The sequence below is a fragment of the Lygodium microphyllum genome, chromosome 11, assembly GCF_053477565.2.
Source record: "Lygodium microphyllum isolate KBCC chromosome 11, Lygodium_microphyllum_v1.1.10, whole genome shotgun sequence".
NCBI classification, from domain to species: Eukaryota; Viridiplantae; Streptophyta; class Polypodiopsida; order Schizaeales; family Lygodiaceae; genus Lygodium; species Lygodium microphyllum.
The window spans coordinates 89,998,946-90,014,199 of NC_141145.1; the positions used below are offsets into that span (position 1 = coordinate 89,998,946).

General features: G+C 41.4%; 1 protein-coding gene across 8 annotated transcripts in view; it reads left to right on the forward strand.

The window, feature by feature from the left end:
* Positions 1-15,254, forward strand: part of LOC148029065 (lipase-like) — a 55,307-nt gene that overhangs the window by 20,359 nt on the left and 19,694 nt on the right. For 7 of the 8 annotated variants that reach the window (XM_087687828.1, XM_087687824.1, XM_087687825.1 and 4 more), the window contains exons 4-10: positions 11,154-11,219; positions 11,308-11,355; positions 11,438-11,505; positions 11,581-11,653; positions 11,736-11,897; positions 12,293-12,487; positions 12,608-12,696. In XM_087687828.1, the coding sequence (XP_087543954.1) occupies positions 11,154-11,219; positions 11,308-11,355; positions 11,438-11,505; positions 11,581-11,653; positions 11,736-11,897; positions 12,293-12,487; positions 12,608-12,696 (701 nt within the window). The remainder of the gene's footprint in view (positions 1-11,153; positions 11,220-11,307; positions 11,356-11,437; positions 11,506-11,580; positions 11,654-11,735; positions 11,898-12,292; positions 12,488-12,607; positions 12,697-15,254) is intronic. The other variant, XM_087687829.1, reaches the window with a different exon arrangement.

Below are 15,254 nucleotides of genomic sequence, written 5' to 3' on the forward strand. Positions count from 1 at the left end.
CCATGCACAGTCAGTACAATGGTCCAAACTATGCAAACAAGGGTGTTTCTTTGTGCATTTGGTGCTCCTAGCATGCCAAGGGACTAGTCAATTGGATGTAATGTTGCATATTAGTTAAGTCGGAATTGCAATAATGTGAAAGTATAAAGCATTGCAATGCTTAAGGGGAAGAAAGGCCTACCACCTAATGGAGGTTTCAAGGTAAGTAAAGTTAGAGGTAAAGTTTCCATATGCTTCTTGGTGAAGCTTTAGTATTGATGCAAAGTGGATGGAAGAGGATGACTTGGTGGACCATCCTTAGTTGTTACAACTTTATCTAGATGCCTTTCAGTTAGAGCAGACTTCAGTTCGAGCTCAGTTGGGTTTAGTAGAGTAGGGGTTCGGAGTATTGCTTGATGCTCAAGGGGGAGGTAGCAATTCCACTCCTCCAGTTGTGGACAGCTCTCATATGTACTGGATCTTGGATGTATTTAGCATGCATCCAAGATGTTGTGTTGATAGTATGTTTGCCATGATGTCACTAATCAATATAGTAGTCATAGTGAGATGTATACATATAAGTATGGTTGTTATCGTGGCTCTGAAACTATACTTTTGAATTAGTTTGGGATCAGTTCAGCATGAATTTTTGCCTTAGTTTTAAGATCAAGTTTTGATCAGTTTCAGCGTAGTTGTTGATCAGTTTGAGAATCATTTATGGTCACTTTTGCAATCAGTTTTGCATCAATTATTGATCAGTATTTGCAATTAGTTTGTGATTAGTTTGGGTTCACATTTGCAGCAATTTGTTATCAGTTCTTAGATCAACAAGTTATCGGTTTATGATTAGATTTTATGATTAGATTATGCTCAGTTTTCAATGGTTTACAATTGGCTTCATAGAGAGGAGCATGTGAGTAAACACCATTGAGAGTTTCAGCCATGCTTTATGCTGAAAATTTGCTTTGCTGTGGTTTTGAAGTTAGAACAATTGATAAACATGAGTTATGGATGTATCCAATGGGTTTCTAGTAGCAGTTCTGGATTGTTTTTCAAATTTATGTCATGTTTATGCTGGTTGGACATTTTCAACAAGGTTTGGGGTATGTAGCATGGTTAGACAACACTGGCCAATGTTGTGACTGTGATGCCTTATGAAAATTCTAGTGTAGTATGCTTTTCCTTTGGCACAATGTAGTGCAATCGAGGACAATTGCATGGATTTCAAGGGGAAGGTTTGTCACGGGGATGTGAAATTTTAAGATGCCTTAATCTTGTCGATAACATTTGGTTAAGTTATTAATCGAATGTGCAAGGTTGTTTAGCACATGTGATGCACATGGCAGTTATTTCATGGTAATAGGCCAAGGATCTCGAGGATGCAGTAGGTGTCAAAGGCAAAAGTTATGATAAGTTATGTTAATTGGGCTTTGGGGATTAGTTGGTGTCAGTTTTGAGCGTAGGACAATTATTTGGCCAATAAGTGTCAGTGGTGATACTAGGGACTAGAATTAATTAATTAAATAATGTCAATCTAAGGGTCAACGGAGGTTGGGGACCACCCCAGGTTACAAATGGCCTAGCTAATTTAACTATGGATGGGCACATTTAATTTTGGGCAAGGTCAAAAGGGCTGAAATTAAATTTTAAGATTATTTAATTTTGAAAATTAATTAAATGGTTGGATAATGCTAGGGAGTTGTTGGTTCATTTTTTGATCAGAGAACAATAAATCGCTGCAGAAGACAGCCATCTGGGGGTCTCAGCAGGTGTGGGGGACAGCAAGGAGACCTTCCAGGGATTGGGGATAGCATTGCTAAATAGGTGACATCATTTTGGAGGTGCCTGACAGTAGGTGATTGCATTAAATGGAGGCTGGAGCCGGTAATAGACAGATTTTAGGGTTTTCTCGCGAAGAAAATTAGTTTCTCTCATCTTGGATTTCTCTCACCTTCTCCAGTAAATTCTCAAAAGATCTCAACATTTCTTAGCTATTTGGAGCAGATCTCAAGCATGTTTGGTGGACAACAAGAGGATTTATGTTGTAAACCCTAATTTTTTGCATAAATTAGGGTTTAACAACCATGTGGAACCTGTGCCAATAGGAGAACGCATCGTACATTGAATTCAGCACTTGAAATTTATGTAATTGTCAAGGAATTCAGATGCAGCCCATTCATTGTATATTGGGGTAGCATTTGGCTAGTTTGTGGCTCCAATTGTGCAAGTCCTAGGTGAAAAGTCAAGGGGCAAATGGCCTGAATTGCTTGCTGATTGTTATTACAGCAGGGGCTCTTGAAACAACAAAGGAGATTGTGGAATCTCAGCTTGTATCCATTCCATTAGCAATCAAAGTTAAAGAAATATCGAAAGGAGCATTAGTTTTAGGGCCAACAGGGTTGTCCAATGTTTGAAATTATTAAGGTAAATCGTGCATTTTGGTTTATGCTTAGTTATTAATTGCTTTAATTAAGTGCTTGATTAGATCTTACCACCCTATCCAAGGAGGAAGGTTGGTTTATCAATCCTCTCTCTCTCTTTCTCTCTCTCTCTAGTACTGTAATTTGTGGTTGTAGATGGGCCCCTCGAATATGGTGCAAGTTGTTATTAACAATGCATCAAATTGTTAGCACACAGGCTGTTTGCTTGAGATTGAGTTTTTCACAATTGTGTGGACTCTCTGTGCAAGTCATTGTTTGAACTTGCTCATGAAGGATATCGGAAAGCTCAAGTGGGTGAAGAGGGTGGTCCACAAAGCTATATCAATTGTTACCTTATTCAGGATTAAGGTAAAGGTGCTTGCGATGTATCGTGAGTATAGCACACTCTAGTTGAATAAGCCATCTTCAACTCAGTTTGCTTATATGTGGTTGTTGCGCGAGCGCCTTTAGGAGGTGCAATTTGCTTTGTGCGCCAGATAATGGTATCCACTCTATAGAATGAGTGGGATGACAGAGCAGGCCAAAGCCATGTACCTCTTTCGCCTCAATGAGTAGTTTGGACAGAAAGCCCATACCATTGTTATTGTCATGACTCCCTTTTATAGGGTGTTACATATGAATGATTGTGAGGGGCCACCATGGGCCTTCTCATTCACTTTAGACCAACATTGGTGGAGGGGTGTGTTTGCACAATGATCATAGATACATTGTGCATATATTCTAAAGATAGCTGAGAGGAGATAGGTATGGATGCAGAAGCCCATCCATGGTTTTGCATCATTGGTACATTCGGCCTACAAGTCACTAGTGGTCATGGATGATAAAGAGCTTCGTTCAGACTGGCTTGCATATTTGACTTGTGTAGTCCCAGTGCAGTCTATAAGCATTAGGCCCTAGGCACTTGAGAATCTTGTAGGGTCCACAATACCTTGGACTTAGATTTTTGCATTCACCCAAGGATAGGGAACTCTTCTTTGGATGGACGCGAATGAAGACCATGTCTCCTTCAACGAAGGATCTATCTTGACGTTTCAAGTCTACATAAGCCTTCTGTCTGTCCTTGGTGGCTTGGATGTCCTGTCTTATTGACTTGATTTGGTCATCCATATCTTCCAGCATCTGCTTTGAGGATTCAAACCTTAAGGTTGGATCCAAAAAGCTCAAAGAACTACGACAGTCATGCCCATACAATGCTTGAAAAGGGGTCATCTGAATGCTTTGTTGGTAGGAAGCATTATAGGCAAACTCAACCAGTGGCAAATATTGAATTCACCATTTGGGTTCACGGCAACAATGTGCCCTTAGCATATCCTCAATGACTTGGTTGACTCACTCCGTTTGACCATCGGTTTGGGGATGGTAAGCTGTATTGTGAGGTCCAATGGCATTGAAAATGGCTCTCCAGAAGTGTGATGTAAAGAGAGAGTCACGATCATTGATGATTCCTAGGATGCTATGTAGATCAAAGAGGGCATGTGGCTTTTACTTCTTCCACTTGTTGGAGAAGAGAGTCACTTGTAAAGTAGCTATTTTGGTGGCAAAACTTTGGATATGCATTGGAGGTCCTTCAACCCTTAGACATGAGAGTTCTGGCTCAGGATTGCTCTTTGGATGCATGTGAGAGAAATTGGAGTGCCTATTCTCTCATTTATACGAAGATTTGCAATCAACTTAGTACACGGGAGTTAGAGCGGCTACTCTATTGTTGCACAAACTTACGCATGATGAGGGCTATGATGAGCAGAGGTAGTCCAAAGCAGGTAAACACTTAACCATAAAATTTAAAATTTATTGTTCTAAACTTTAAATTTTATACTTTACAATTTAAACTTTAGCATTTACAATCTTATGTGAATTGTATAGCTGAATGTTGATACATTTAAGTTGATGAGCGACACTATTTCGAGTGTACATCAAGAGATGGATGAGGAGTAGATGATCTTTGTGAAGTTCTACATGTTGGGGGTAAAGGTGCCTCCGCCTAGCCGCCTATGTAATATATTACTACACTGACATTACCCGCCACTGCACACTGTAGGTGGCAGGCGCCTATCGCCGTCACTTTATTCTTTATTCTTTTAGTAATAGTTTGAATAAAGGAAGGCATGGTTACACATTGTGACTGTTGGAGTTCCCATTTGGTCTCTCTCTCTCTCTTTCTTGCTTTTACTTTCCCGCCATAGCTCTTCCAAGCAACTTCGATCATTCTCTCCTTTCAACTGGTATAAGAGCATGGTTGCTCGAGCATTCCGACTTGGTTCGTGACTCCTTCAGCTTCCTATCGATTACCTACACTCATTGGGTCTCCTTCCTGGCAGCCATAGCTGACTCTCCCGAGGTATGCCTATGGTTTGCCTATGGCTTTGAGCTTGGATTGAGCCATTGTTTGCTCAGTTTTGGATATTTTTTTGCTGCTGGAATATTTGGATATGCCTATTGCATTCGGGCTATGTCTTGGATGTATACATTGATGTAGTGACTCTCGGGGATCGACATAGAGTTTGGATTTACTCTCGAATCATTGGTTTAGCTTGAGCTCGCTTTGCATAGCGTTTGGATCTTCATCTTTGATGTACTTATGGCATGCACTTTGCCTATGTCTAACTGGTCTTGATATGCTTGGCCTATGCCACTATTCCATGTCCGTTACATTGTTTGGAGTTGGAAGCTATCGAGCCTTGCTTTGGCTTGACATTTGATTGTTCGGAGCTTATTTTATTTCTCAGCTTGCCAAAGTTATAGTTTGGATGTACTTGATATCTATGGATGCTATGTATGGATGCTACACAGTCTATATGCTCATAAGGTCTTATTGATGCTTGATCTTGGATCTTCTGGCATTGGTGCTATCATATGCCCTTGTTGAGCTTCTTTGCTTGATATTTATGGCTTTTGTGTCAGTGGGAGCATCTTGATACGCTTGACGGACATTGAGCAGGCGGTTTATGCTACTTGAGCATTTGGATACTTGAGACTGGGATCTTTACTTGGATGTTGTATGGTTCATATGCGGTGGTTCTTACAAATATACTTGGGCTGATTTGGGCTTTGCACTCTTGAGCATACATCTCTTTGTGTCAGGTCTTGCCAGTGTTGTGTACACTTTTCCCTATTATACAGGGGGTGTGCCGGCTTACCGATGAATTCATTTGACATGCTTGGGTGTTTGCTCGATGTCCGTATGACTGTCACATGTTGATTTATGTCCGCTAGATACTGGTTATGCTTTGACAGTCAGTGGTTGACTTGGTGCATTCATTTTGCCTACAGTTTGCTCTCATTGTACCTTGCTGTAATTTATTACAGCAAGCAATTATGTATGGATTGATGTGGAATTTTTATGTTGAATCATCCTGATTTTATATACTTTCGATGATACTTGGTGGCAGCATCGTTAGCTATTAGTTCGTGGTCATTTTGCCTTGGTTTTGGTGGTATTTTGGCTGTTTATATTAGAAGACAGTAATTAGTTTTGAACTATCTGCATCGTTTTGGATTGCAGTATGGTATCTTCTTCTATTGATAGTGCTATCTTCAACATCACTAAGCTTGATGGTATGAATTATGCCTATTGGAAGAGCCAAGTTTGGCAGGTATTGGTACAGAAATCTCATATCAAGCCACTAAGGATGCATGGCGAGTAGCCTGAAACTATGACTGATGACGAATGGAATGAGCTTGATGAGTTATGCAAGTCCACCCTCATTGTATTTTTCACTGAATAGGTGCATCACAATGTGGTTGAGGATTCATAGAGTGCTTAGCAGCTTTGGGATAAAATTAAGAATCTCTATGACAAGAAAAGTCCAGCAAGTCGATGTATTGGCTGAAGTAGCTTATGGACCTGCCCATGAAGGAGAATATGACAATGTCTGCTCATTTGAGCTAGTTTCATGCGATTCTCAAGAACTTGACTTCGCAGGGCATTACCTTTAATAATGAGATTACTCCATTGTTTTTGCTTGGGACTGTGAGTGACTCATGGGATGTATTCCGCATTACCTTATGTGCTCCTGTTACTATTTTGAACTTGCTTGATGTAGAGAGTGCTCTTCTACGCGAAGAGATAAACTGTAAGAACTTGGATGTCTTTCATCTGACGTATGCTTTGACCGTTAGAGGCAGAGATGGTAATGGAAAGAATGACCGTGGGAATGGCCGTTGCAGAGATTGGCAGAAGTTTAGATCTAAGTTGCGCAACAAGTCTCATGGGAGAAATGCTAATGTGATATGTCATCATTGCGGCAAGAAGGGTCATATACGTCCACAGTGTCATGAGTTGCGCAATGAGAAGCGCAAAGAAAAGGGAAAATACAAAGTACAGGAAAAGTCCTTTGATTGTAGCATTATGCCTGCGAAATCCAATGTGAAAATCGAGGAGATAAATATCATGCAGAGTGATAACTCCAATGGGGAGTACATATTTGCAGCTAGTTCTTGTGATGTTACGCCGTTGACCGAGGTTCACTTTATGTATGCACAGTGCTGGCTTTTGGATTCTGGTGCTTCATTTCATGTTATACCATTCCGTGAGTGGTTCCATTCCTACCGCGCTGTCTCTGGTTCAGTTCGCTTGGGTGATGATAGGTCACTTGCAATTGTCGACATTGGAGATGTACAACTGCAGTTCTCTATTGGCAGTACTTTTTTGTTATAGGATGTACGTCATGTACCAGCGCTTATACGCAGTCTTATGTCTGCAGGCAGCTTGATGTTGGATTTCATGTTTCATTTGGAGATTTTGCCTGGAAGATCACACGTGGCAGACTTGTGTTTGCTAGAGATGCTGAGGCTGGCAGTCTCTATCCTCGTAGTTGATGGGTTCTTTGTTGACTATGTTTTGTCAGTCAGTTTCATCCCACATGTATCTCTTTGGCATGCCCATTGGGCCATATGTCCTTGAAGGGAATGAAAATGCTTTCTGGTTTGTAGTACTTACCGCCCCTTGACTATGCATGTTTTGATTCATGTGAGCATTGTCTTTATGGTAGACAGACTAGGAATACGCATAAGAAGTTTGGTAGAACACGCATGAGTAAGCCCCTGGTAATGGTACATTCAGATGTCTGTGGATGCATGTCCTGTCAATCTATGGGTGGTGCAAAGTATTTTGTGACGTTCATTGACGATTTTTCGCGTAAAGTTTGGGCTTACCTCATTAAGCTTAAGTCAGCTTGGCTGTGTTTCAGAGATGGCATGCATTGGTTGAGAACCAGACTAGGCATAGGCTGAAATGCCTTAGGACTGACCGCTCCCTATACCGTATCCCAAAATGGTTTGATTGAGCGGATGAATAAAACCATCCAGGGGCGTGTATGCAGTATGCTTAGCCATGCAGGCTTACCACAGAGCTTTTAGGCTGAGGCAGTCAATACAACTGTGCATGTTATCAATAGATTACCTTTTAGTGGTTTGGATTTTCAGGTTGCAGAGGAGGTATGGATTGAGTAACCTCCGTCTTATGCGTATCTGCACGTCTTTGGATGTGAGGCATTCTTTCAGGCACTACATTCTCTATGAGAAGGTGGTTTATAATACGAAGGCGGAAGGGCTTAGATTGTTGTTGAACAAGTTATAGCCGCCAAATCGTTTAGCAAAGTAGTTAATCACTTTGCAGGATTTTGATTACGAGATCAAGAGCAAGCTACCAAAGCTACAGAGCATTGTAGAATGTCTTGTGGATTTCGGAGAGCCAAAAGAGGTCTTGCCTAAAGGAAGTGACATGGAAACATTGTTTAAGATTGATACGGTGTTTATTCCCTCTTGGTATGCTGCTATAACGTACTATTTATCTATGGGAGAGATTGGAGCCACTCTATCCAAATCCGAGAAGAGGAAAATTAAACAGCAGGCATTGAAAATTTCCTTGATCGTAGGAATACTATATCGGCAGGGTGTTGATGATATCTATCGCCGATGTGTGATGCTTGACGAGGCTTCATTTATCTTGGAGGAGTGCCATGACTCCGCTTGTGGAGGACACTTTGTTGGGCGGTTGACGGCACAAAAGGCTTTAAGAGCTGGTTATTGGTGGCTGTCCATGTTCCATGATTCATTTGAGTATGTTAAGAGATGCGATACATGTCAAAGACATGACAGTAGAGAGAATAGGAAGCGTCCACTTACGCTTATCATGGCTATCCTTCCATTTGGTCCAAGGACAAGCGGACTAAGTTGGATCCTAAGAGTGTCAAATGCATTTTCCTTTGCTATAGAGATGCAGGTGAGATGTGTTATCGTCTCTGGGATCCATATGCGCGGAAAGTCATCTGCAGCTATGATGTAGTCTTCCATGAAGACAAGATGCATAGGCAGCTTGAGAAGGTGGTAGAGATACGCATGGTTATATTCTAGGAGGAGCCACGTGCTCCTACACAGCCGGTTGGACAGCCTGCAGTAACAGTTGGTACACATGGCCAGGGTGTTGGATAGGATGCTAGACATGCAACAAAGCATGCCATGAGACGGTCGACTAGAGCTAGACGTCCATGTGATAGATTTGAGCCCTCGATGCATTATGTCTTGGTTACAGATGCAGGAGAGCCTCTCACCTATGATGAGGCTATGCGTAGGGATAACAGTCACTCCTAGGAGAGGGCCTTGCAGTTTGAGATAGACTCCTTGCACAAGAATATGACTTGGGATTTGGTTGCATTGCCTCAGGGCAAGAAGACTTTGTTATGCAAATGGGTGTACAAGGTGGAAAGTATCCCTGGAAACCCCAAGCCGGCTTATAAGACAAGACTCGTTGCTAAGGGTTTTAAACAGGAGCATGGAGTTGACTTTGATGAAGTTTTTTCTCCTGTGGTCAAGATAACCACTCTTCGCTTAGTTTTAGCCTTAGTTGCGCAGCTTGACTTGGACATGTATCAAATTGATGTCAAGGCTGTATTATTGCATGGGGATTTGCATGATGAGATATACATGGAGCAGCCTAAGGACTTTGCAGAACCTGGCAAGGAGCACCTAGTGTGCAAGTTGAAGAAAAGTCTTTATGGCTTGAAGTAGGCACCTAGGGAGTGGTATCATAAGTTTGATGACAGACATCAGGGATTACTCTACCTTTCACAGAGGGAGTCCATTCATAAAGTCCTTGAGCGTTTCCGCATGCAGGACGTGAAGCCTATTGGTTGTCCATTACCTTTTATGTGAAGGTCTCATAGGCTGATTGTCCATAGACAGATGAATAGAGGGCCAAGATGGCCAAGATCCCTTATGCATCAGTTGTGGGCAGTTTGATGTACGCCATGATAGTCACTTGTCCAGATATTGCCTTTGCAGTTGGTATTGATATGGCTACATCTAGCAAGAAACATTGGGATGCTGTGAAGAGTATCATGAGATACCTGAAATGCATAGCAGATATGTGTATTTGCTATGGCAGCCAAGATATTGGAGTTGTGGGGTACGCAGACTCTGATTATGTAGGACATGTAGATAGAGTAGGAAGTCCACTTTTGGCTATGTATTCACCTATGCTGGAGGTGGTGTCTCTTGGATGTCCAGGGTTCAAAAGTGTGTGGCTCTCTCTACCTCCGAGGGCTGAGTATGTTGCAACCATTGAGGCTTGCAAGGAGGCCATATGGTTGGGCCGTTTGGTTCATGACCTTGGGATTGATTCTATACCCACACTGCATTCGGATTCTATGAGTGCCATTCAGCTAGCCAAGAATCCGGTCTTCCATGTGAAGACGAAACACATTGAGGTGAGGTATCACTTCATACGTGGAGTCGTGGAGGACAAGTCTGTTGACCTTGTCAAGATCTCCAATGACGAAAATCCAGCAGATCTGCTCACGAAAAGCCTCACTATTGAGCGTTTTGCCTTCCTCAGGAGATTGGTGGGCGTCGGATGAGATGACGTTTTTCCTCATCCTGTTGTACATGTGTACATTGTGTTGTCTTTTCTTTTTCTTTTCACTCCTCACTGGGGCAGATTTGTCTTTAAGTGGGAGATTGTTGGGGGTAAAGGCGCCTCCGCCTACACTTGTAGGTGAACTACATCCTTGGCCCGCCAAGCCTTTTTAGATGAACTCGAAGCAAATCTTTCGTAAGGGCTTTGGTGAAGATATTTCTGCATTCTCCAGTTTTGGATAGTAGATTAGCTCTATCATCCCATGCTCGATCAAATCATGTACGTAGTGATATTGAATCTCTATATGTTTTGTGCGCACATGAAAGATAGGAATTTTGGCAATTGCGATGCAACTATGGTTGTCACATCTCAGCACAGTTGGCTCTTTGTCTTGCACTCCACTACCATGGGATCCTTATTATACATTGAGTCATTTCCATGGTGGTCTGATTTTCTCTTTGCTACTCTATTTTGTTATGGAGTACACTTAATGCCCTCAAGGAAGTTTTAAGATAATTTGATAAATATTCATCCCCCCATGCCTTTTGAGGACTTTCATTCTTTCCTGAGAGAGAGAGAGAGAGAGAGAGAGAGAGAGAGAGAGAGAGGACATTAATCTCGAGGCTGAAAAAAGCCCGTGAGAGAACCATGTACAATGATGACCTCCCAATGGACATCAAAATGTGGTATACTAAAGCTAATCAGTAGTGCTATGCAAAGAAATTAAAGTGATAAACAATGCAATGTCCATGTAGGGGTACAATAAAAGGATGGTGGAGAGGTGCTGTGCAAAGAAGCTGAAGTGATATACAATGCAATGTCCATTTATTTAACTAAGCCTTTATCAAGACTAATTAATACCTGTATCAATTGGCCAGGTGTATGTCAATGATTTGGATTCTCTCATTGCTTGGAATTGCTCTAGGTGTGATGGCTACACCAAGGTTAGTTTTGAATATCTTATTGCTCATTTCAATCTTTCAATGAATTAATGAACTGCATTACTCTTTTTTTTTGTGTTTGGGTGTCCAGGGTTTCAGATTGGTGGAGCTGATAGTTGATGTTCAACACTGCCTACAGGTTTACTCAGCTTTTGTGGTTGTCTAAACTTAAAGTTGGCAGTGGTGGAGATGGTAACTTATTTCTGGATGAGTTTCTGCAGGCTTATGTCGGGCTTGCTGAAGACTTGAATGCAATTGTGATTGCATTCCGTGGAACGCAAGAGAATAGGTTTGTCTCTGATCAATCTATTTGACCACTCTTCAATAAAGAGAATGCGGCTAATACTTAAACATTACTGCACAGTATTCAAAACTGGATGGAGGATCTGTATTTTAAGCAGCTTGATCTGAATTATCCAGGAGTTACAGGTGCAATGGTAAGGATGTGTTTATTTATTTAGTTCCCTTTTTCTGTTGTAATGTGGTCTGTTTTATGATGTTAAACATAATACTTTGCAGGTACATCGTGGATTTTATACAGCCTACCATAATACCACCCTTCGTACAAGAGTAGTTGGTGCAGTTATGTCTATACTTGATGAAGTGGAAGGATTGGACATTATGGTTACAGGACATTCTATGGGGGGTGCCATGGCTGCGTTCTGTGCTCTTGATCTCACGGTATGCTTTTCCTCAGAGTTTGTGTAATATCCACATTTGTAGAGTTACTGGGCTTTGAGTGACAGCAGTTATGCCTCTTGCTTCTGTGTACAGCAAGATTAATGTTTCTTTTTATGCGGCAATGCTTGAGATGATCTGTTCCCATTTAATGACATCTTTGTTGATTATATGGTTATCAAAAACATCTGTTGTGTGAGTGGTCCATGTTGATATTATTACTTGGCTTCTTTCGGTGCTAACTGTTATGTCAATCAACGTAATCATATCCTTCTTATACATAATTGTGTTTTCTACGTGTTTTTGGTAGTTCAAGAATTCCAGGAGATAATTCAGTTGAACAAGAGGGAGGACGGAGTCTGTTAGCTCTTTCTGAAGCCATTTTTGATGCATTTCAGGTAAACTATGGAATGAGGAATATTCAAACAGTAACATTTGGGCAACCACGGATAGGGAATAGTGTATTTGCAGCATTTTATGTTGGCTTGGTGCCACAAACCTACCGAATGACTCATGCACATGATATGGTTCCACATTTGCCTCCTTATTATTCCCTTTTTCCTCAATGGACGTACCATCATTTTGGGAGAGAGGTATATACCATCAGCTTGTTTTACTTTATATGGTACCAAATCAAGTAAATAGGACAGCATAAGTCCTGTTTACATATTCCTTATGCTTGTGTCACTGACATTCTAATGATTTGAATAAAGATTTGGATATATAAAATTGGTCTGGGAAGTTTAAGCTACGAAATGGAACGTGTTTGTGATGGCTCTGGGGAAGATCCCACTTGTAGCAGGTACCACATAACTCTCTGTCCTTGCATTCAAAGAAAATTTTTTGAAGTTAGGTTATGCCTTGTCTAGTCTTTGGATGAACAGAATACAGATAATTGGCTTTGTTAGATTCCATGGGCAGTAGTGATAGAGATAGATTGGAATAGCTGTTGTAAAAGAGTAATATGTAGCTCGCTTACCATAGATAAGTCACTTAACAACCATGTGCCATTTTATGCATAGCATCTAACTCTAATTGCATAGTGGCCCACCACTCCTTGATATCAAATGCATATTTGTAATGTGGTAGTGGTTGTCGGTTTTAGGTTTTGTTATGACTGTCGTCAGCTGAGAAGGAATATAATTTGTAAATTGTGTGGCCAAATGAGATAGAGTTGAGGCAGTGTATGCATGGGAAGGGAATCCTTGCAATTGAGTTCCTTGGGGATGCTAGTGTGTAAGTGGATTCCCACCACCATAGCATCAGAAGCATTCAGTTCAACGACAGGGATAGACCTTGAGGGAGTTATGCTTGAGTGCAAATGGTTTGTGGGATGGAATGAGCTAGATAAGAATGGATTTGTGATAAAAGATTTATGGGTGGGACCATGGGAGAGGAGGGATTGATGCACTAAAAGCAAAATCAGTAGAAGTAGATTGCAAATCTTGAGAATTATTACAACAAGATCTATGTCTAGGTCCTTCTCTTCTCAAATTTACATGTTGGTATGGGTCTAGGTTTCCATGGTATCTTATAGTTGGTACTTGCAAATCAAGGGGAGTAGCAACGAGAGAGGAATAGGTGAATCGTAAGGATTGTAGGAATTGCCACCTAATTGAGCAGGAATGAAGTTTTGGATTGCTAGGTATACCCTCACTGGTGCATTCTCCCTTAGTTCGGAGCTTTAGATTCTCACTATCTAGTCCCTCCGCTCAAGATGCATTCGAATGGATGCTAATGTTGAAGAGAGGGACATAAATCCCTTAAAGAGCCTCAAGAGACGGGGAAATTGGATAAGAGGATGAGCTCTCTCAAGGGGATTACTTTAGATTCTTGCTAGCTAGTCCCTCCCTCCGAGATGCATTCGAATGGATGCTAATGTTGAAGAGAGGAGGCATAAATCCCTTAGAGAGCCTCGAGAGATGGGGAAATTGTATGAGATGATAAGCTCTCTCAAGGGGATTACTTTGATGAGAGATTATTGATTTGTTCGGGTTCTCTTGAATGCCTTAGTTCTCATGATAGCTCAGATATTGGGGACATAGCAACATGGAATGGGCAGAACAACGAAGATACCATTTGAACTGGATAGAACTAGCCAATGTATTCCTAAATGGTGAAACATCCTTGTTATTGTTCTCAATTTCTTGTTAGGAGTTCCATCTCTCTTCTAGGGAACAAGTAAGAGCACATTGACAATTGCATGGAACCCAGTGTTTCATGCTTGTACCATAGTTGCCAAGGGTTTCTGAAATGGGATGTAAGAAATGGGTTTCATAGGTTTCATACAAGTTTTGTGTTGGGAATAAAGGGCCATTGTGCCTTTTACATGTGCATGGGTGTGAATGCACCTTAGCACTTGTACTTTACATATATCTATCTCAAAAACTGTATTGTACCCATACATCGTGCATCTCTCACACTCTACTCTGTATTGCTGCTCATGTCTCTCTCTCTCTCTCTCTCTCTCTTTGCCATTGCCATTGTTGACCATTGCATCTCCACTGTGCATCAGACTCTTCAAATTGGTATCAGAGCATCAATCATCACGAGTAGGCTTCTTGGAGTTCGTTCAAACTGTGTCAGCTCATCCCACGCAAAGAGAGAAGCAAGTCACCTTCAGTTTTTATTAGGCGCAGGTCACTAGAGGGCAGTTCGCAAGTCACGCTGACCAGGCGCAGGTCACAGGTTGCAGGCTGCAGTGAGTTGCAGGTAAACACAGGTCTGTCGCAGTCAAGCGCAGGTCACAGCGGCAATCAGGCGACACCTCAGCGACAATTCTAGGTCAGTGCAGGTCAGGTGCTGGTCACGCGCAGCCGTCGAAAATCCACTTAAAAAAAAAATAAATTACGTTTTAAAAAAAAGGTTTTGCGGGTTGTCATGCATGGATAAGCACAATTTGACAAATTTTAGAGATTGTGCATACATTTACTCCCGGAATTTGGGGATTTTGACATATCTTTTGGAGAATTTACTCGGTTGAGTGAAATTTGCATACATTCGGGTCACAGAAATTGGGGCTTTTCATGTATTTGTGAAAATTACATAGTGACAAGTACAATTTCCTGAAATTTTGACACATTGGACCCTGTGCAATTTGGGGATTTTGCAAGAGTAGTACAATTTCTATGCAAATTGAGCACATTGGACCCTGGGAAAATTTGGGGCTTTTGCAAAATTTGTGAAATTTTGGCAAAATTGGATTGTGGAATCTACACGGGAGTTATATCTGATGCAATTTGAGTAGAGAAAATTTGGGGCTTTTGATTGTGTGAGTCAAATTTATGCCTGTGGATGCATTTGGAGCAGAAATTACAGCTAAAATCTGGGGCTTTCTCACGCAATTTGATGCATTAGCTC